The sequence below is a fragment of the Coffea eugenioides genome, chromosome 5 (assembly GCF_003713205.1).
Source record: "Coffea eugenioides isolate CCC68of chromosome 5, Ceug_1.0, whole genome shotgun sequence".
Classification (NCBI taxonomy): Eukaryota; Viridiplantae; Streptophyta; class Magnoliopsida; order Gentianales; family Rubiaceae; genus Coffea; species Coffea eugenioides.
Genome location: NC_040039.1, coordinates 16,632,849 through 16,657,253, shown reverse-complemented (window position 1 = coordinate 16,657,253; position 24,405 = coordinate 16,632,849). Strand labels below are relative to the sequence as shown.

The 24,405-nt window shown below is 36.1% G+C and overlaps 1 protein-coding gene across 1 annotated transcript; it reads right to left on the bottom strand.

Annotated features, from left to right (window-relative positions):
- Positions 1-21,557: 21,557 nt before the first annotated feature.
- On the bottom strand, positions 21,558-23,650 carry LOC113771231. Its single transcript, XM_027315840.1, has 7 exons — positions 23,111-23,650; positions 22,818-22,993; positions 22,690-22,732; positions 22,137-22,624; positions 21,953-22,022; positions 21,732-21,857; positions 21,558-21,653 (listed from the first exon to the last, which is right to left on the bottom strand). The coding sequence occupies exons 1-7, from the start codon at positions 23,648-23,650 to the stop codon at positions 21,558-21,560; spliced, it is 1,539 nt and encodes a 512-aa protein (XP_027171641.1).
- Positions 23,651-24,405: the final 755 nt, after the last annotated feature.

Here is a 24,405-nt window from a genome sequence, read left to right as displayed (position 1 = left end):
TTTCTAACCCAATTCCTACCAAATAAACACACATGTACCAGCCCCTAATAGCTCCTCAATAGACCCGAATTTCCACTCCCAAATTAACCTCAAAACCTAACAACTCTAACCATATTCTATACCTTTAATCCTACAAGTTTAATTAACCTTCAACCTCTCCAATCAAACCCTAATCAATTAAACCCTAACTCAACCAAAATAACTTCCCCTTGAACTAGGGTTTCAAGACCAAATCTGATTTTTGCTAAAACCAACCATACAAGTAAAATTAACACATCAAAGATTCCATTTACAAACCAAAACCCAACCAAATCAACTTAGTGAATCATGAAGCAAGAAACCCTAATTCTTCCATAGTCTTAACCGAAATTTGGGCAGCAATAAATCACTGAAATTAACCATTCAATTACTCAATAATCACTACATAAATCACACAAGTTCACACAAGTTCATAATTACAACAAAACCATCACTTCACATGGTTTCAAGACTTAATCACAAAAGTTATCTTTCAAATCAAATGATTTACCTTCAATCCAACCTTGTTGATGATTAACCCACAATAATCAAGTAGCAAAGATGTTGTCTTCAACTCCAAGACCAAAATGGAAGCTAGAAGAAATTGAACTTGGATGAACTTTCCCTTTCTCTCTTGCTCTCTCTCTCTCTCGGCCTCTCACTCTCTCTTTCTCTTTAGTTTATTTTGTTTTGTTTCTAATGATTATCTTGCATAAGAAGATGATACATATAAGTCAAATCCATGGAGGATATTTTCCATCCTAACCAATCACATAAAAGTTCCTCAATTGCCCTTTTAACCCCTTGCACTCCAACTTTACATTAAATCAACTCTAGCCCTTAAACATTTATTTTCTCTTTCTTACTCCTTTTCCCCTCAAACATTTATAATCTTTCAATTAACTCCATAGGTTACTAACTTAATCTAATCCAAAACACTTGACCACACTTAATTACTTTACTAATCACCCTCCTACATTAATCACCTATACTTAAACATACTTTATCCCACATAAAAGCAATTAAACAATAACCTTTTGTCATAAACAAAAATTAGGGTTTTAATAAAATCTCAAATTAAGGTTTTTTTTTGTTTTTTAATTCTAAATGCAAAATCACATGTAAAGAATTACCGTCATCCTTAAAATCAAATTTTATAGCAAAATTTAGCACTAATAATCCTTATTCAAAATTAAGAACGAATCAGGATCTCACAGAATCAAGTTAAAGGGGCTTTTCTCATTAAAACATTGGAATAATGTTCGAAGAGGACTCAAAAGTCATTTTTGACTCATGTCACGGTAAGTACATCTCAATTCCAAAAGAAAGTACCAACTTCACTTTTGGCACGAAAATCGAGAAAAGGAGTAAATGGTTTCCATTTCCCAAAACTTTAAATCTCATGTCCAAGCTTTAGGATGAAAAAGGCATTCACATTCTTCCAAACTAATGGAGTTAAACATATCCAAAACTCTACTCATTTCACAGAAAAATATCAAAGCTAAGGTTCTAAAATTCAAGTGTAAAACTAGTGAAATTTACCAAGAACTACTTTAGCCAAAACGCTTTCTTTTTGGGGTTTAAAAATTATGGGAATCGAGACAAAGCTAGGGTTTGAAGTTCATCCCTCGAGTATAAAATAAGGTGTCATTAATCAAGAAAGTGGGACAACCAAGAAAATGCATTAATAGAGGTTTAACCTTCGGAAACCAAGATTTGAAATGAAAGTTTAAAGTTCTAATGGAACCGTGTATTCCACCCAGAAATTACACCTAAAACAGTCCAACAATTGCAAAGGAGGATGGAAAGTTCTTAAAAATTCATTTCTTATGAAACCGGAAAATTTCAGCTTTACGCGACAAAACATGAAAAATTAGATCTTGAGTTTGGGACACCCAAAAATAGAAAAATTTTATACCGTTGGAAAATAGATTCAAAGTACTAAAAGTTCCTAAAAGACACTTTTCCAAGATTCTAAACGGAAAGTATTCAAAATTTAGCTCAAAGTTTCAGTTTCTAGAAAACAGGACAAAACCATTCTCGATTTTTCAGCAATCTTTGGAAATTTGGCAAAATTCACAGTAAGTGAATCAGCCTTTGAAATTTGTAACACCATAAGAGTTCCATACAAGGTTTCAAACATGATAAATGGAACAAAATTCAGAGTTTTGAGTGTCAAGATATAGTAGCTTAAAGCTGGCTGACTTTCGTACAGCAACTTTATGGCGTTATTTGGATATCGAAATGGCCTTGTAATTACACCAAATTTAGTACACTTAAACTTAAATATGTGGACTACCTCCCTATCAAAGTTTACACAAAAACTAACATGGGAAGGTAGTTAACAAAACTACCAAAATTCGAAAAATATTTCAAGGCCAATCTGCCTTCATGCTTTTCTTTCTTTTCCAAACGTTTTGTACAATGAAATCAGCCCCAATTTGATCCACTTTTGAAAGCAAGGTTCTAGAAACATCTAATAAACAATTGACAAGCAATTGACATTAAAATTTTTGAACCAAACATCTCACAACAAACCTGGCCATTTGGCCAGCAAGAAGGTAAAAATTTTCCAGTTTTCCAGCTTTGTTGCACTTCCAAAATCAGACCACATCTCACTCAATACATGTTCAAATTGGGAATGGTTGGTGGCGTTGGAAACAAGATTCAATACACTACATTTAATCAGAAGAAATGATTTTCAAAATCAGTTCACAACTGAGATAAAATAGAGCCACAAGATGCAGCTCCTCCATTCCTCTCGGACAGACAATCAGAACAGGACAGCAAACTTTGCCGAATCACTACGGATGACTCAAAATGAACTAGCAGTGATTTTTATACCGTTAGAAAACTATGGATGTCTAGTTTTGAATGCCGCAAATGGCACTCAATTTTGAATTTTGTACAAAGAGATACGTTCAAACAAAGAGGTACTGTTCGGCTGCCCAGAATACCATTTCCAGATTTCCTTCTTTTTTCAAAAACTCTAGTTTTGAGCAACCACTTGAAACGATTTTCGCAAGGCACTTTGTACACACAATATACAACATATATCACTCAATTTCACAGTAAAATAACCATCAAAATTTCAAAATCAAAACAGAACATCACAACCAGAAATTCGCCCATCTTGCACTTCCAATTTTCCTTCGATTTTTCGTTCACTTTCTAACCGTATTCACCTCAAATAACACATAAACAACCACAATCAACTAATTACACCTCAAGCTAGCTACCTATAATCCACCTCAAGACCGCTAGCTTAAAGATTAAAGTAAGAAATGAAACACCTCAAGTCCGCTAGCCTATTTCATGCTTAGGTTCAAACCCATGCAAATCCAACCACTAAATTTTGATTAAATGGAAAGATTAGAAGAGTTGATGGGTTTACCTCTAACCCTTGTAGAAACCAGAAATTTTCACCACAAAAACCTCCAATAATTTCCACTAGATGTTGTCTTCCTCCAAGCTAAAGTTAATGTCCAAGTAGTTTTGAAGTTGGGTGCAAATTTGGAAGTGAAATGGAAGCAAGAATTGAGCAAGTGAAGTGGAGCTTTCTTCTCTTCTTTTCTTCTAATTTCGGCCGACTCCAAGGAGAGAGAAGAGAAGGGTTTGTTGTGTGAAGCTTCTCTTGGAAGCTTTAAGAATTTGTGGCCAAAAGCTATGTAAAAGTCAACTACGAATAGTGCGCGAATAGTGCCCCGAACTACCACTTTTCTCTCTTGTTTGTTTCACTTGTGTACTAATCCTTAAATATAATTCCTTTAACACTACAATTACTCACTCTTACTAGTCTAATGTAAATTTATTAAATTCCCACTTAGTTGTTCCGGCTCGATTTACGTGAACTTCCGACTCGCACGCGATAAAAGCTTAATTGGAACTCACTCACCTCTAATCTCTCATTTAACTTTTCTTAGTCTACTATTAATCATTCTTAATTCTCCAAGATTATTGCACTCTCGAATCGAATATTATCTCGAAAAATGTGTACTCGTTATTCCTCGCTAAACAAGCCGCAAAAAAAAATTAATTTTGCTGACGAAACGTTTTAAAAACATAAGGGAGACATTGTTCCATGTAAGTGGATTTAAAATGGTTGAAATAAATAATTTGGAGAAAATGGGTGAATAAATATTTAAATAAGCCAGTAAAATAAGATAAAATAAGAAAATTTTCGGATCCTCACAAAACTTAAAATTTAGATTTATACATGTGGCTATCTCAAATATCTATACATACCCAAATTTAACAAAATATTCAAGTTCTAGTTAAATTACTAACCCAAATTGAGCGGTAGCTCTAGTACAAATATAAAAGTCAAAAGGTCTAGACAAAACCAGCTTGTCCCAACCTCACGTCCATGGTCGTGTCCCCCTGTAAGGAAAATAAAACTAATGGGGTGAGTTAAACCTCAGTGAGGTTTCAAAACATCATGTAAAAACAAGTAGCAAGTTCGCCCTTAAATAAAACTTGAAACCTCAAAGTGAGCGAGCATAAAAGTTCATGAAAGTAAACAATAACACTTCAAACAACAAGTTAATTAGGCATTTGACAATTTCAGATATAAGGATACAGTTCGCTCTTGCGAGCTAATTCTGCCACAACTTGTCGAGAAGCAGTTCACACTCCGTCAACTCTCAAAGAACTGTAGCAAGTCTGGTAGAGCGCCACTTAACTCCAACACCATCCACCAATCAAACCCCCTACCGGGCCCGAACTCCAATATTAATAGTGGTGGTAATACACGAGTATACCGAATCTAGTAGACCACATCCAGTGGATTACACAATAAACAATAAACAGTACCTATGCTTCGCCAGTCTCCTCGACCAAACCCTTGTTGGCTCGATTCGACCAACTAACCAATAGGGTAGGGATCCCAAATAGTATTCAAGTCATACACATATACATCAAACCATTCGTAACCAGTGTACTGTAATTAATCAAATTAGGGCAAGTGCGATAAAATACACCCTTGCCCGACCAAGCAAGTCAAGTACTATCCATTCACATTGAGAAAGCATTGCATTCAAGTATCAATAGTGGTGGTAATACATGAGTATACCGAATCTAGTAGACCACATCCAGTGGATTACACTAAACAATAAACAGTGCCTATGCTTCGCCAGTCTCCTCGACCAAACCCTTGCTGGCTCGATTCGACCAACTAACCAATAGGGTAGGGATCCCAAATAGTATTCAAGTCATACACATATACATCAAACCATTCGTAACCAGTGTACTGTAATTAATCAAATTAGGGCAAGTGCGATAAAGTACACCCTTGCCCGACCAAGCAAGTCAAGCACTATCCATTCACATTGAGAAAGCATTGTATTCAAGTATCAATAGTGATGGTAATACACGAGTATACCGAATCTAGTAGACCACATCCAGTGGATTACACAATAAACAATAAACAGTACCTATGCTTCGCCAGTCTCCTCGACCAAACCCTTGCTGGCTCGATTCGACCAACTAACCAATAGGGTAGGGATCCCAAACAGTATTCAAGTCGTACACATTTACATCAAACCATTCGTAACCAGTGTACTGTAATTAATCAAATTAGGGCAAGTGCGATAAAGTACACCATTGCCCGACCAAGCAAGTCAAGTACTATCCATTCATATTGAGAAAGCATTGTATTCAAGTATCAAGTTAGGCCATGCAATTGGAGACACTCACCATTGATTCACTGGTTATCAAAATCAAACTCAGGTCCAGCACCCTAGCCAGAGTCAAAATCTGTGATAAAATGTCGTATAGCAACAAGTAATCAAATAGGGTTTCAAAATATACGACCTTTGCTTATTAATATCAAAGAAAAACCAAGTAAATAGAACTCATCTAAATAGTAATCATAATGTTTAATAAACCCTAGAAAATACATGCCCGCTCTTTTGGTTTTGGTAAAGAAACGATTGAAACCTTTAGGTTTATAGCGTGATATATGCATCTAGAAAATCTTGTTTAAAGTGGCCATTACTTTCTCCTTGCAAAATATATAGTTTTGGCAAAATTTCAGCTTACATATCACTACCAAGGTCAACTCAAACATTCCTAAGCAAATTAAGTCCAAAGCGATCATAAATCTCACGTCTACTTCCACTTTCACTCACTTACCCCAGAAGAAGAAAAACAAGCAGCACCTTTCCTATTTTGCCTTAACTTTTCCTCAAATTGCAAAGCTAACATTCCATAGCAAAACAGTCCCAATCGAGTCTATAAGTTATAAGATACATAAGGTGCTTACTTTAGCCACAAAACTAGCTATATTAAACATATACCTAGCATATACTCATCATATACCTAAGTTGGAAATTCTCTACCAAAGATGGAAATTTGGAACTAAAGCTGGAAATTCTTATTTCGAAATTAAAAAGTCATATTAAAGTTAGAAATCTTCATATTAACACTCTCAAATCCATAACAAGGCTAGATATCATCATATCTTGGCTGAAAAATATAAAACAAGGCTGGAAAATTCACCAATCTTCACAAATCCATGATCTCTTCCGTAAAACTTCTATATTCAAGTCATCTACCCAATAAAATGCAAGATAAGAAAGAGAATGAGAGTTTTCCAACTTAATACCTTCAAACCTTTAGGAGAAAATGAAAAACCAAAGCTTTCCTCTCCAAATTACTCCATTACAAGCCTCCTTGTCACCTTGTTGCAACTTTCTTCGGATTAGATTAGTGGTTTTTGTTGATTCCTCACTTAATCAAGGCAAAAGCAAGGTGAAAATGAAGTTTTCTTCTCTCTTTTTTTGTCTTCAAGAGTTGGCCAAGAAGGGTGGAAAATGAAGGGAATTTTGGTGAAATAAAAGATAAGAATGGAAGAAAGGTTTTGGTCAAAGATGGCTTTGATTACCAACACTTGGCACTCAACCATTTTTCCTCTTTTTTTTTCTTCATTTCCTCTCTTTTTTAGTCAAAAATTTCGGCCAACGTGCTAAGAAAAAATAGGGATGGAAAACAAAAGGAAAATAAGAAGATTAAAGAAAGAAAATCTTTGTCAAGTAGTGTCTTTGACCAGTAACAAGCGGCGTGAGTCAATTCAAGCCTATTTCTTTGCCTCTCTTGTATTTTTAACTTATGATTCACTAATTTACTCTTAGCACTATTAATCACATACTTCCTCTTGCTGATTACTCGCTCTTATCCACCAAATTTAGTACACACAACTCACCAATTGATCACACTATCCCAATGTACCAAAAACCCTAGCATGAACTAACTATAAAAGTAAAAGTAAAACTCTCGACTCTATTATTTATTACAACTATTAAGGGAAGTCAATTAGTATTAAAGAAATTATAAATTAACTTATTCAAAATAAAAGAGAATTATAAGAATATATAAATGAATTTTTGAGTCCTCACATTGACTGTTACACTTTGTGAATGCCTACAAAAGACCACAACTTCAACATTCAGACTCAACAAGTGGAGGAACATATCCAAGTGCATACAAGTTAAATCCTTTCATTCTTACCACTAATTCCTAAGTTTAACTTTGTAAATCCACACTATAGAGGATGTTATTTGTATTTCATTTGTAAAACCACACTATAGAGGATGTTATTTGTCTTTCATTTGTAAAACCACCCTATTAGTGATGACGGATCGCAAGTTGTCCAAGGAACTCCAGGTACTCTGAGTAATGATCCCATTAAAGTTCTAGTTGGTCCAGTCACTCGCTTGTGTGCCAAAAAATTTAAAGATTCTTTGATGACTTTAGTTCGTGAGGTTCAAGACCAAGAAGGCACTTTTAAAGTCATTGAAGGGGTCACGTTGGAAGGTGCTATGAAGACTCTCATATATGTTAAAGACATAGAGGAGGGTTGAGTTTGAGTGGTGAAGCAAAAACGTAAGGAAAAGAAGCAAGAAGCGGATCCACGATCTTCAACCCTGTGGATCCTTTGTTTTGTTCTTTTTCCTACTTTTGATCAGAACTTTTGGCCATGTCCAGTGCAATATCTGGTTTCATGTCCTGGGCCGGTCTTCATCAGTTCAGTTTTTCAATTTTAGATAATTTTTGTGATTTTTGAGTTATTTTCTTTACCAAGACTTGTTAGTTCGGTTGTTTAGACCTTATAGGCTATAAATAGCCAAATTATGTAGTTTTCAATAGAGAAGATCATTATTAACAGTTTCCAAACATTCTTTCTTGAGAGAAAGAGCTCTTTGGCTTGCAAAAGCTATCTTGAACATCTTAGAGCTGACCTAAGGTGATCTCTGACTTATCAATCAAGCAACACACTTGATTATCAAATCGTTCTACCATTCAAATCATTCTTGAGTGGTCCAAGAGTATTTACAAATCTCTATCCCAAACATTGATCCTAACTTTAGATCCCGAGCTTGTGACTTTCTCGTTCTTGATTCTTCTTGGAGGATCGAGACGCGTATCAGTTGGTATTCATAGCATTGGTTATAAGGTATCAATCTTATATCCTTGCTTTTCTTTAAGTTTTCTAGGGTTTCTTGTGTTCGTTATCTTCTAGGGTTTCTAAGGTTCTTTATTTCCTTATTATATCCTTAATTTGTGTTGAATTGGTGATTTATCTCTTTTCTTGAGTCGTTAGTAAATTCTTGTTAAATTTTGTTTTGTGTTTCTTGATTCATGTGTCATCTTCTAGTTTTGATTCTCATTCAAAAAAAAAAGGGATCTCTCCATGTGATTTTCTTGAGGAATCCAAAAAGTTCATAACTAGGGTTTCTTGTTTCTTGGAGTCGTTAGGATTTCTTTAAGTCTAGGGTTAAGTCTTGACTTGTAAAGTTATTTTTTTGCATTGATTCTTGGAAGTTCTTGAAGAACACCTTTGCTATCTAAAATTTTCCAGCAAGTCTCTTGAAGTTCTTGAACCAAACTTGTGAAGTTCTTGAATTTCTTAAAAAAAATTTCCAGATAACCTTGATTTGTTCTTGAATCCGTTAGTGATAACCTTGATTTGTTCTTGAATCCGTTAGTGCCTACTTGGAAATTAAGTTCGGGAAACAAAGAAAAAGGCAACGCACAAGTGTAAACAAGAAAGAAAAGCCACGTGCATTACTATACTTTTTCCAAGTCCAAATCAAATTCCATTATAGCTATCATATCTGGTTCTTGTTTGTCCCAATTCTTTTTGGAAACAAGCTAAGCACCTTATCAAATCCATATTCCACCAAGAAATGGACAGCAAATGAAAAAAAATTGTGCTTCCAAGTTCGCAACAAAATCGGCTTTGCAATATAGGAAATTCGTGTCTTGCTTGCTTGAATTCTTGAGTCATAATTTCTGAATTTCTCACGAAAATTCCCATCATATTAGTGCTCAAAATTCTGAAATTTTCCAATCCATTTTGACCGCATCATGGTCCTTTTCTTGCTACTAAGTCCGAAACTTAAATTGCTACCATCTTATGTTAGCGATTGGTGGGTTGACTTTACCTAGAGGAAAGCTCTGGTTTATTCAAGGCAAGCAAATAACAACCATTGGAACCTAATCGTGAGCGCATTAGAGCGATTGAGTGAAAACACAAGTGTTGAAAGTAAATACTAAGGGAGTGTGTGAGGAAAATATATAGATGTGAGCACCCTGAAAATATATATACAAATATCATTGCATATTTTATTTGCATTTCTTATTCTTTAATAAATTTTAGCACCATTTCTTTTTACTTTATTCATTCATCTATTTGCTCTCAAATAAGTGCGTGACCGTAATGTTAAGTGAAAAATAATACAATTCCGCTAAACTAATAAACTACTTGGTCTTGTTATGCTAAAATTAATACTTCGAAGGTAAATTATTTCATTGATTTAACAATTAATTTCTTTAAATTCCGATAGCTAAACTTTAACCGTTAATAATGTTAAAGGTTAATAGAAACCTTAGTATTAAGATGCAATCAACAAATTATAAATAAACATGACACAAGTATACTAAACATACTTAAGACATAAAATTATGATAATTGAAGCCTTGCAAGATTAGTGTATCATTAGGAGTTTAATTTATATTCGAAATAAATTTTTGGAGTTAAGTTAGAATTAAGGACTTAAGTGGGTATCAGGAAGAGTAGTGCAAAGACTAAACTACCCTCACAACCTCACAAAAACTACCATGCAAAACAAGAACCAATTTCTGGACAACATCATTCCTCACCACTCTTTTGGCCAATGCACAACTTCACCATCTAAACACTCAACCCTCACAAACACTCAACCTCCCTCTCAAAACCGCGGCATCCATCCTTCTTCCTCTTCATTTCTGTATCACAAACCACCACCGCATTCCACCTTCACCCGTGAGTATCGACAGAGAGAGAGAGAGTGAGCGGGAGGGTGAGCAGCAGCTTCATCCGAGAGCTGCAATCCGTGAGCTGCAGCGACTCTGCTGCTGTCCGTAAGTCTGAGGAAGGAAAGGAAAAGCTGTGCGTAAGTCCCACCCATTCTGCACTTCCATTTCTACCAGCTGCAATCAATTTTCCAGCCGCAACAACCACCAGCTACACCGTCTGCCATAGCCAAGCGAACCAACACCCTAGTCGCGCACGAGCCGAGGGCGAAAATTTCAGTTCCCTTGTGCGTAAGCTAAGCCTGCTATTAAGGTAAATTTCGGATCTAGAACACCTGATTAGAGGTTGATTGAGCTAATTAGGAGCATGCATGTTGAATTTATGCGTTGGATGATGATCTAGAAAAGAAAAGAAACCTGATGTGCGCTGAATATGGGTTTGTTGAGACTGTTTTGGACTAATGCCGAGCTAATCTGTGTAACTCTGAATAATCTGAGCTTATAGTTATGATTAATCACCTAAAAACTAAGTGATTAAGTCCTGCATGGGGATAGCTAGATCGGTTAGGCAAGAAAAATAAAAATTGAAATGACATCAGTTGCATGCAAGATCACCTGAGGCCAATTGGAAATCTGTAGCTTCAATCTGCTAATTCGATGCAATCTGAGCTTAGAGGTATGATTAGCTAATTATAGATGGGATGTTTATGCCTTGCATGAGGCTGCATAGCTCTGATGAAGCCAGAAAAATTAGTAGAGTAGGATCGGTAGCATGCAAGTCATCCGAGGGGAAAGAAATAGAATCCTGGTTAATGTTTTCTTTCTTGATGATGACCGAACTGAACTTTGGATTAAATCTGATTATTTAAGCTTTGCACAATATTAATTAGTGGTGATCAAACAAGATAATTAAGCTCTGCACCTAGCTAATTAATTGGGTTAAATCAGAAAAAGAAAATGAAATGAAATCTGCTTGCATGCCAGCTTAGCCGAGAAGAATGGAACAATTTTCTGGAAAATTTGATGATTATTGCTGTCACTTGAATTTAACCTTGAACTGGAAATGTTAATTAGCTAACTACGTGTTTGCATGTCAAAATGGAGGACTTAAAACACTGGTTTGGCCGAGTAAAATCCGGATCAGTGATGGTCTAAGCTGCTGGAAATTTTTCCAGAGTAGCCGAGTATGGAAGAAAAGAATTTTCCAGTTTTCTTTGGCCAAATTGGTTGGGACTTTTGGTGGAATAATTTGCTGGAACTGTCTGTCACTTGACTCATTTCATGTCAAACAAAATGCATGTTAAGTGTTTAGTGTTTAAAGCAAGATAAGGATGGAAATCTTGTTGAAAATTTTGAAGTATCATTGCTGGAAATTGCACGTAGTTGCTAGCCGTACTAGCTCAACCTTTTAATGAGTTTATTTTCTGGACTCATGTATTATTTGCTTTAGTTTAAGTTGAGCAGGTTATGAGCTATATGTTTAGTGTATCTAGCAAGTAAAAGATGGTGAGTTATTAGATATTTTGAATTGACACTTGCTGGAATTTTCCTGACTTTCAAAGCAAGAGAGAAATTCATGAACTTCTTGAGTTAATTGATTGTAAACTAGCCGTGACTTATTTTTTTTATATACTTGAGTTTAAATTTCCGCTGTTCGTAGCAAGGGATGGTAGCTTGATACCAAGAGCTAATGATTGATGAAGCTCTTGGCCATTTGAGTGATTTTCACAAGTGTTAAGGTTTTGATAACTAACTGCTAGTTATTACATCTATTTTGATTAAATCGTGATTTGATATGAGCGTGCCAAAACCAAGGGCTAATGATTGACGAATCCCTAGTAATTTGCTATCCGAAATGTGATTTTGGCCATGACGGCAAACCCGAGTTATAATGCGCTTGAGAAATTGGAATCGAGAAATTCGTTCCGACCCTGAGATCTTAAGTAACTTTTGATCAAGCCAATTAAAGATATTTTTGGCCCTAGTATTGAACGATAAAGTTTAGTATTGAGTATATTCGCTTTAAACACTGCCAACTCGACACTTTTCCCTTTAGCTTAAACTAGCCTTAATATTTATAGAAAATGATTTTTCTAGTTTTTAAAACCCTAAATCTTGTATTACTTCCTTTTCTTTCTTTAAGACTTGTTCAGCAAGAAACCTTTTTTCACGTAAAATAATTCTAGTAACATTTTTACAAGAAAAGGTAACTTCAAGGAAACTTTACAAAGTATTTTTCTAGTTCTAATGTTAAATGGTTTGTCGACTCATTTCAAGAAAATAAATTAGTTATACATACGAGTGACTTTTCTACGCAACCCTAGAAATGGTATAGCCAGCTTATAGTTTCTAAATTTGAAATTTTAGGGTTTAGCGAGGACGCGGATTTCGATTCCCAGCTTGATCTGTAACTTCACTCTTGGTGAGTGTCCCTGCCTGCTCTATGACTATTTGATTAAAGTGCTTTCTTGACTCGATATATGATAATTGCAAAGTGGTTTTGATCCATCGAAGTGAGCAGTGTGTACTTTATCACACTAGCCGTTCGAGTGGTGACTTGTGTGAAAAGTTTTCGTGAATATCTCAAGTGTCGTGAAGTCGTTGGGTGGATCCCTCGACTAATTATCCAAAGGGTATATTCGAATATTACTGCTTTCTTATTTCGTGACGTCGTTGGGTGAATCCCTCGACTAGTTATCCAGGGGGTATACTCGAGTACTACCGCTCTCATTTATTTGGTGTGCGGGCCCGGGACAGGGGTATGATTGGTGACGGGTTAAGAAAAAGAAAAAGATCTACATGGACCGTAAGTAGTGAGAGTTGACGGAGGGTCAACTACGGTAAAATTCTGATCAAGCGCAGAAAATGGCTCCTGAGAGCCCCCGTATCCTACTTTGTGCTGTTATGCGCTTTCCTAATTGTTTACTTCAGTTGAAATCAATACGTGTTAGGTGTTTTATTTAATTGCATGTTTTGGGGCACCACTGAGCTTTGAATCACCCCACGTTTATTTGTTTTCCTTGACAGGTCTTGAAGATTGAGAAATCTGAACTACTTAGATTTTCTTATGAATGTATTGGAACTTTATTACTTCGTTTTGCGATTTATAATGTATTCGGATAAGACGATATAGTTTTGTTTTGGGGTTGCCACTTGAAGCTGGAAAAGTGTAAACCCTGATTACGATGTTTGGCTGGTATGTGTATGTATTTGTGCTGTATGGGATTATATGTTTTGGAAAATGTAAGACTTTACCTCTTGAATGCAACGCGTGAGGTGTTAGGAGCCGTCGATTGGCTATCTTCAGATGCTGTTATCTTTGAAGTTAATGTGGTGTTAGCAATTGATTTATTTTGGAAGAATCGCTATTGTAATAGCTTAGGTTAATATTCGGAAGGATTTGGGTTAGTGTGCTTGCGTGAGTCCTGGCGAGAGTTGGGCAGACGGCCCGCCAACCCTCTGGTTCGCCTTAGGGGGAAGTGGGGTCGACACAATATATATATACTTGTTTCTTTGCATACTCTTTTGACAGGTTACTTTAACATGTCGAACAGAGAGGGATCATCTACCGCTGACCCTAAACTTTCCATGGAGGCTATGATGAGCGAGTTTCAACGGCTGATGAGATTAGAACTTGAGCCATTACATGAATGGATAGATCAACTTGAGAACTCCCAAAATAGAAGTAGATCAAGTCAAGGAAGGAGCAATAGGGACAAAAATGAAGCTTCCAATGATGAATATAAGAAGGAAGAAAGAACCCCAAGGGCTACCCGAAACAACAATAAGAGAGGCGATGATCCTATTAAGGGTATAAAGCAGAAGATTCCTTCATTCCAAGGAAAATCCGATTTAGAAGCCTACTTGGAAGGGGAGAGAAAAATCGAAATGATTTTGAATACAATAACTACACAGAAGAGCAAAAAATAAAACTTGCAGCAATTGAATTCACTGACTACGCCATGATTTGGTAGGATCATTTGTGAACAAGAAGGAGAAGAAACCATGAATGTGTAGTGGAGACTTGAGATGAATTGTGAAGGTTGATGAGAAAAAGATTCTTACCTAACTATTATCATTGTGATCTACATCATCAGCTACAAACATTCACTCAAGGAAACATGTTCGTGAAAGACTATTATAAAGAGATAGAAATGGCCATGATGAGGGCCGATGTACAAGAAGATCCGGAAGCGGCAATGTCAAGGTTTTCTAATGGAATGAGGCCTGGAATCGCTAAAGTGGTTGAACTCCAACACTATATGGACATTAATGAGATGTTGGATAAAGCTGTAAAAGTGGAAAGGTGCCTCAAGGTGAGGGGTAATTCTCGTCCAAACACCTCTTACCAAGGAGGGAGGACAAATTGGCGACCTCTTCATGACCTCAAAGGCCGAAATCAAGTCCTATTAAACCATCCCCTAAGGCTGAGATTAAAGCTGGTCAAGAAGCTCTTAAATCGCACAATTGGGACACCAAATGTTTCAAATATCATGGAGTTGGTCATATAGTATCTCAATGTGCCAACCAATGTGCCATGATCATAACATTCAGCGGGGAGGTAGTGACGGATGATGATGCTGAATACAAAGACATGCCACTATTGGTTGAAGAGGATGAAGAAGAAGAGATAGCAATTAACGAGGAAGTTGGTTGCTTGGTTGTTCCCAAGGTACTAATTGCCCGAGCTAAGGATGAAGAGGACATGCAAAGGAGTAACATATTCTACACACGCTATCATATAAAAAATAAAGTGTGTAGTTTAATTATCAATAGTGAAAGTTGTACTAACATTTCTAGATTGCTCATGTTTGAGAGGTTGGAACTTCCTACTACCAAACATTCGAAGCCGTAGTGTCTACAATGGCTCAATGAAGGAGGAGATGTTCGTGTCTATAGACAAGTAAAGGTATCATTCTGCATTGAGAGATATGAAGATAAAGTGATTTGTGACGTATTACCGATGCAAGCTAGTCATATGATTTTGGGACGTCCATGGCAATTCGACAAAGTTGTCAACTTAGAAGAACGCACCAATAAATACTCTTTTATGCATTGTAATAGGAAAATTACTCTTATTTCCCTTACCCGTAGGTAGGTTTATGAGGATCAAATGATGTTACAAAAAGAGTATGAGATTGATTGTGAGAAGAAAAACAAAGAGAAATGTGAGAAAGAAAAAAAAGAGTGAACTCGAGAAGAAGGAAGTGAAAAAGGCTATAGTAATCTCAGCTAGAGGAGAAAAAAAAGAGAGGAAACAAAATTTAATTGTAAAGGCTATTGGTGTTAGGAGAGCTTTAGTGTGTAACCAACCTTTATTTGTATTAACAGACAAAGAAGTGTTGGATCATTCTAATGATCTTACTAATACTTTACCTTAAAGTGTTTCATCTCTTTTGCAAGAATTTAAAAACATCTTCCCTGATGAGATACCAGATGGACTACCACCTTTGCAGGGTATTGAACATCAGATAGACTTGGTTCCAAGAGCACCTATACCAAACAAAGCTGCTTGTCGGATGGGACCTGAAGAGACCAAGGAGATGCAGAGGCAAGTGGATGAATTGCTAAGGAAATGATGGGTGCAAGAAAGCCTTAGTCCATATACCGTACCAGTTACCCTTGTATTTAAGAAAAATGGTGGATGGAGAATGTGCACTGATTGTCGAGCAATCAATGCAATAATGGTAAAGTATCATCATTCTACTCCTAGGTTAGATGATATGCTAGATCAATTGCATAGTGCCATTATTTTCACTAAAATTGACCTTAAAAGTGGATACCACCAGATCGCATGAAATTAGGAGATGAGTGGAAAATCGCTTTTAAGACTAAACATGGTCTATACGAGTGGTTAGTTATACCATTCAGACTAACTAATGCACCAAGCACATTTATGAGGTTGATGAACCATGTTTTAAGACCTTTCTTGGGTAAATTCGTTGTGGTCTATTTCAATGACATTTTGATCTATAGCAAGAGTCAAGAGGAACATGCTGAGCATCTCAAGGCCATTTCTGAAGTACAAACGCTGGAAAGATTGTTTGCTAATCTTAAAAGGTGCATTTTTTGTACTAACTATCTTGTGTTCCTAGGATATGTCATTAGCGAACAGCATATACATGTCGATGAAGACAAGATCAAAGTTATAGAAAGTTGGTTGACTCCTAAGTCTATAGGGGATGTGCAAAGTTTCCATGGCTTAACAAGTTTCTATAGAAGATTTGTCAAGAACTTTAGTACCATCGTCACACCCTGGACGGCTGTGCTTAAGAAGGAAGGAAAGTTTACTTGTTGAGAAGAACAAGACAAGGCTTTTCAATTGATTAAACACAAATTCACACATGCACCACTCTTAGCTTTACCTAACTTTGATTTAACTTTCTAAATTGAATGTGATGCATTAGTTGTGGGGATTGAAGTCGTATTGATGCAAGGTGGACGGTCAATTGCCTATTTCAGTGAAAAGTTAAACGGTGCTGCTCTAAACTACTCCACGTATGATAAGGAGTTATACACCTAAGTTAGAGCACTAGAAACTTGGCAACACTATTTGAGAGCTAAGGAGTTCATCATTAATACTGATCATGAATCCCTCAAGCACCAAAAAGGCCAAGTTAAGTTGAATAAAAGGCATGCTTGTTGGGTTGCTTTTATCGAGACATTCCCGTATGTCATAAAATACAAGTCAAGTAAATCTAGAGCCTATTTGGCAAGAAAACTTGCCAAGTTTGTCTGGTAGAAGTTTTTTTTTAATAACTTTAGCTATAGTAATCTCAAAATACTTCTCAAAGTTTTTAAACTATACATTTCAAAATATCAAAAAATTTACACACTTCAAAAATTTTTCCTACAACTTCTACAGTAAGTTATAGTAAAGTTTTAAACAAACACCCAAAAAACTCATTTGCCAAATGGGGCTCTAATGTTGTTGCTGATGCTTTATCCCATAAACATTCCTTACTAGCAGTTTTAGATGCTAAGTTACTTGGTTTTGAACAAATGAAAGAATTATATCCTATAGATGTCGATTTTGAAGAGATATATAAAACGTGTGCCAAGGCGGGTCAAGGTAAGTTTTATGTTCATGATAGTTATTTGTTTTACCTTCATATATTATGCATCCCTTATGGATCAATACATGACTTACTAATTAAGCAGTCACATAAATATGGACTAATGGGACACTTTGGTGTCGCCAAGACTTTAGTTGTTTTTGTAGTAACATTTCTATTGGCCACATATGAGAAAGGATGTCGAACGCATGGTAGAACATTGTGAAGTTTGTCATCATGCCAAATCAAAGGTCAATCCATTCAGTTTGTACACCCCACTACCTATACCTACACAACCTTGGGTTGATATTTCAATGGATTTCATTCTAGTTTTGCCTTGTTCTGAACATGGTCATGATTCTATCTTTGTAGTGGTAGATAGGTTCTATAAAATGGCTCATTTTATACCATGTCGTAAAATGGATGATGCGTTGCATGTTGCTGATCTTTTCTTTAAAGAAATTGTTCATTTACATGATATGCCTAGGACAATTGTGTCTGACAGAGAGGTCAAGTTTTTAAGCTACTTTTAGAAGTCTTTATGGGAAAAATTAGGAACTAAATTACTATTTTCTACTGAAAGTCATCCCCAAACTGATGGTCAAACGGAAGTAGTCAATAGAACATTGTCCACTCTTTTACATGCAATAATTAAAAAGAATTTTCATACTTGGGAAGAACGTTTACTACACAAAGAGTTTGCATACAATAGCGTAGTGCATAATGCTACACAATTTTTACCTTTCGAAAATGTGTATGGTTTTAACCCTTTAACTCCATTGGATTTGTTACCATTACCTATGTCTGAGCATGTGAACTTAGATGGAAAAAGGAAGCTGAGAATCTTTGCACCTTGCATGAAAAGTTCACGCCAACATTGAGAGGAGAACAACCCAGTACGTGCAACAAGTTAACAAAGGTAGTAGAAAGGTTATTTTTTAACCTAGCGACAGGGTATGGATACACTTTTGTAAGGAAAGATTCCTAGCTAAATGTCAAAACAAGTTGTCTTCTCATGGAGATGGTCCTTTTTCAAATATTGGAGAGGATTAATGATAATGCATATCACCTCGACCTTCTAGGTGAGTATAAAGTCAGTTCTACTTTTAATGTAGCTGATCTGAGACCCTTTCTTGCAGATGACGATATTGATTTGAGGACAAATCCTTCTGATGAGGAGGGGAATCATGATGGATCGCAAGTTGTCCAAGGAACTTCAGTTACTACGAGTAATGATCCTATTAAAGTTTTAGTTGGTCCGGTCGCTCGTTCACGTGCCAAAAAGTTTAAAGATTCTTTGATGGCTTTAGTTCGTTGGGTTCAAGACCAAGAAGGCACTTATAAAGTCATTAAAGGGGCCATGTTGGAAGGTGCTATGAAGACTCTCATATATGTTGAAGACATAGATGAGGGTTAAGTTGAGTGGCGAAGAAAAAACACGAGGAAAAGAAGCAAAAAGTGGATCTGTGCCTAGATCTGCAACCTTCAACCCTGTAGATCTGAGCCACAGATCCTTTGTTCTGTTCTTTTTCCTACTTTTGATCAGAACTTCTGGCCATGTTCGGTGCAATGTTCAGTTTCACGTCCCGGACCAGTGTTCATCGGATCAAATTTCCAATTTTAGATGATTTTTGGGATTTTTGAGTTATTTTCTTTACCAAGACTTGTTAGTTCGGTTTTTCAAACCTTGTAGGCTATAAATATCCAAACTTATGCAATTTTCAATAGAGAAGATCATTATTAACAATTTTCAAACAATCTTTCTTGGGAGAAAGAGTTCCTTTGGCTTGCCAAAGCTATCTTGAACATCTTAGAGCTGACCGAAGGTGATCTCTGACTTATCAATCAAACAACACACTTGATTGTGGCATCGTTCTATCATTCGAATCATTTTTGAGCGGTCCAAGAGTGGTTACGAATCTCCATCCCAAACATTGATCCTAACTTTAGATCCCAGGCTTGTGACTTTCTCGTACTTGATTCTTCTTGGAGGATCGAGATGTGTATCAATTAGAGTGTTGGTTCTTGTTGTAACCCAAATTATTTGGGTATATTTATGTGAGGTTTCTCATTGATAAGAAGTAAAACCTTGAGAAGGTGAGACACATTTATTCACTAGTTTGTGGTCTTCAAAATTGAGAGAAATGAGTAAGTAGTTGAGGGGTATCTTGACTAAGAGTAAAAATCTAAATTCAACTAGGGTTAGTGAATATATTGTGAGCTAGGTTGAGCCTCCAATATACATGGGTCATTGTCTCACCCAATTTGTGAAAAGACAGTTTATGGAGAAATGCCAAAACTTGGAACAATTTTAGAAGTAGACGTATGCACCAAGGAGGTGATCGAACCACTATAAATCACTTGCATTTGTTATCTTTTTCCTTATTCTTTTTATTTTCACAAGTGGATTTTCAGTTTGAATTTAATTATTGTTTTATCTTTTTAACTCCATATATATATACATATATATGGGATAATTTCAGAAACCTCCCTGAGGTTAGGCTTAATCTCACCTAGCATCCTTGTGGTTTCAAAATTAGCACTTAACTCCCTTTAATTAACATTTTATGTAAATTTGTCAGCCCTTGAGGTATAAAATTTATCAATAAATAATGCAGTTTTCATGAGAGAGAAGAATTTACTTCCATATGTACCCTTATGATGTCCCTTATATGAAAAAAATTATCACAATTAATAAAAAATACAACGAATGAAAAATGAGGAGGTGTAAGTGAAATAAGGCAAAATTTTAGCTTCAGGTTGCGTAAAAACTGTTACTGCAACAGTGCAACAGCTATTTTCCTTTATCAAATTGTAATATAAAGGCAAGAATAGAGGAGCAAAAAAACCACACAGGTCTATCAGCATTCTTGAAGATTGAAATAGGGAATTGGGAAAAGAAATTGATGCATGTTTCATGGCAAGTTGCACCACAAGAGGGCCGTCATACAATTCTCCAACATCTTTTACCAACAAGAATCGATATTGTGGTTGCAATAGGAAGGCGACAACAAGGATTTTGGAAAGTGAAAGAAATCCAAACAAGCTATATTTTTGCTGCTCTAGATGCAATTATTTTCAGTGGTATGAAGGCAATGAAGCTGATGAGATTTCTAGCCAACGCCGATGAGTCAATTCTACAATCAATAATGGAAGATGTGTGTAGAATGAAAGGCTAGAGCTACCAAATATATGGTTCACCATGTTACTAATGATAAATCTTATTCTCCTAACTATATATGTTTTCATTCTCATTGTTCAACATTCTAATTGTTCAAACAATTGGATAGGCCTATGCAATGTAGGATTATCCTAACTCTATGTGTAGGACAAAAATGCAGTAGCAGGGTGTAATCAGTTAGATTCTAATGCCCAAGAATGTTAAGTGACTCATTATGTGAAGAACTGCATACCTATGGCCTATCAATGTTTATAGGTGGTAATGAAGTAATGCATATATGTTTCCTCACATATCTATCATATATCAATTTAATGAGCCAAAAAGCAGTACATACAATATGACCATTACAGAAGCAATAAAAAGATCAATTTTGTTGTCCAATAGCACAAACCAACCTCTTTGTTCAATTAGCTAATAGAAAACAAAGTGCAAACCCAAATGCCACAAATAATCAGATAAGAGCCAACTATAGGAGAAGAATACTATTAAGGATAACCTTGTTATTATAGCCTTGTTTTCAAAATATCAAAGATATATTACATAGTCTAATAAGCAACAATCCATGACAAAAGCAAATGACCACTTAAATGATGGATAGGATTGCAGATATTTACTAAACATTATAGCAATGTTAGGCCACATTGCAATCCAATTTAGTCTATAACACCATCTACAACTAATTGTTTAGATAGTGAAAATTGCAATGTCAACAAGCCACATAGTTGGGTGTATTTGCATGCACAAAAGATACAAGTGGTGCAAGAAATTTACAGCAATATCATAGTCCAGCACTAAGGCAAAAGCATTACTATTAGATTCAAAAAGCCAAAACCTGAATTTACCATATATTTACTACTACTTTCCTCTATTAATAGGAAAAGGAAACAACACTACTTAGAACCTCAAACTAAAGCTACTACTTATGCTCTGAAAGGCCACAACTATAGCAGTGTTAATGTTCACGAAAGTTTCAAATTGTAAGCCTCCAATGGGAATAGCTCTAAAACCTATCACAGCTTAATTTTCTGATGGACATGGTACATTTGCACGCCTTTTCCATTGTTATTCAATGCAGTAGTCATATTTTTCTTTACAAGTCTTCCTCTCTGAAATGAATAGTCAAACCATTTAGATGTTATGCATATTGTAAAACACTCAAATTTTAGAATCAAAGCTGTGCTTACCTTTTTTGTTGCACCACTTGAACTAGCCTCTACATTGACTTGTATATTCAGTGAAGTTGGTTGACTAGGAGGACTACGATTACTTCCTTGACTTGATACAACAATTGGCACACTTCCTTGTGCAAGCTCTTATTGAAACATGTCATAGACAAATTGCTTAACATTCAGATGAGGCATGCAAAGATTTAAACATATTGAATGGCAATTGCAACATTTATTACCCAAACTCTAGCTCCTGATAAGCCTGTGTTAGCTGTGCCTCTGCTTGGTTTTTCCTCTTCTAGTAGCAGTCTGTAATGAAGGTTAGTGTCTTATTTATCATTTATACATGTCAAAGTGCATATTATATTAATATGTTATGCATGATTCCGATATGTAGAGTTGCTAGAATTTGCAATCACATGCCCTCCTTTGCATGTCCTTTTGTTATGACCAAATTGCAGACACTTAGAACATTTAAGAGTAGTTGATCTCCTTGTTAAAGAGTGAAGAGCAGCTTCATTAGGGCACCTTCTTCGATTTCTTCTTGGTCTACTTGGTGCCCTTTTAATGATTGGTGGCTCAACTGTTGCAGGCGTAACTTCTTCAATTGGAGGCCAATTTTTCTCATGAGGAATAGGCATGATCATTGATGAGTATGCGTTCTTGTACTTCTCAAAGCCAAATGCTGCATCACAGTAGTTGTTTAGGTTATCCCTCCTATACATTATTCCCAGTGTAGCATGCTTGCGTGGCATTCCAGTGATTTGAAAGGCCCCACAATCACATGTTCTCTTTTGTAGTTTAACTGTGTATATCCTGTCCAGATTAGACACTTCAAAGATGAACTCATTAGCCATCATCAATTGACATTTTCGAGCTTTTTCAGCAATGTCTTTTAGCTTCTTCAGCACCTTTGGGGTAACATTTGTAGACAATGTGCAAGCTCCTTCATACCTCTTGTGAAGTTTCTCATTACCTTGCTCCTCAACCCATCAATAAGTGTCAATATAGGTGCTCCTCTGAGCTTTCCGACCCAAGAATTAAATGATTCAGTGAAGTTGTTTGTGACATGGTCAAGTTGACTTTGGAATCTAGTTCAAGTACCTCCAAGCTTTAATGTTCAGGTCTTTAATCCTCTCCATGGCCTCATTGTGCCCCATTACATCAAAACTTTTTGCTGCTTGCCAAAAATAGGTTCTGAGAAGTAAACCAGGGAACTGAATCTTGAAATTATTATGTGTGCCAGCAACAATATCTTGCTTCTTTAGATGGTACTTATTCTTCATAAGCAATGTTTAATCTCTGCCAACAAAGACATCAATGAGTTATTACATGCTGTTTATTAATGTAAGCAATGAAGCAAAGGCAGAATATGATGGAAAAAATACTCAATGTACCTTCTGCCTATCGCTTATGAAAGTCAATGGGATATCATTGCCAAAAGGTCCAAAATGCTCATGAAAGTACAAGAAAAACCAGCTCCAACTGTCTTTGTTCTCACATTCAACAACTGCATAAACAATTGAAAGGATGCTGTTGTTTCCATCTAATGTCACAGCTATCAAGAGAACACCACCAAACATTCCTTTCAGATGATAACCATCAAAGCTTACAAAAGGCCTACAACCAACCAAGAAGCCATCTTTTTGTGCCTTGAAACTGATGAACATTCTAAGAAACCTTGGTTCCATTAATAAATTAGGCCTATCATAGTGGATTTTCACAATAGTCTCAGGGCTGTTTTGCCTAACTAACTCAGCATATTTTGACAGCTTGCTATAGGATTTTGCATGTGATCCTTGAACAATCTCTAAAGCTCTCTTATTAGCTCTATATACTTGGTTCTTACTTGGTTCAACACCAAATTTCAGCATCTCAGAAATTACTCCCTTAGTTGTGATATTAGGATGCTCTCTCAACACATCAACTAATTTCATTGTAATCCAGCCAGAGGTTGCTTCATAATTCTTTTTATTCATTACACGTGTGCTCAGGATTGTAAGATTTCACCATGAATGTGATAGAGTCAGCAATTGGAGATGCATGTATTCTCCAATTGTAGCCTTGTGCACCACATTTGGCAATCACTCTGGTTATTTCATTCTTCAATCTCACTAATGGAAAGCCTTTTTGTATGACGTAATCTTTTAGAGCAGCCCTAAAGGCATCAACATCAATAAAAAGCATCCCCTTCTGAAATTCAATTTCATCTCTAGGATTATAAGTCCACATTTTGGACTTCATTACAGCTTTCATATAATCTAGTTCTTCATTAGATTCAGTATCGACCACAACACCTCCATCTTCATTTTCTTTGAAATCTGAAAAGTCTGCATCACTATTGTCTTCAAAAGAAAGTGAAGCATCATCATCACCTTGAATGTCATATGACTCATTCTTCAAATCATATGTCTAAGAGTCATCAGAACCTGAAACGTAGTCCCCATATTCATCCCTATTGGCTAACCATGTCATTCAAATGTACCACTGCATTATCTTGTATTCCTAAGTTCTCGTGGTCAGCCCCATGATTATTTCCTTCTATGTTAACTTCTGGAGGGGCAACTATGTCTATGTCCAACAAGTGAAAGTTAATAACAAGGTCATTTTCATGTGGTTTGAACATTTCCAACACTGACTTATCATCAATGACGTCCAAGAACCCAAACCTTTAGGGATTACACACCGTATA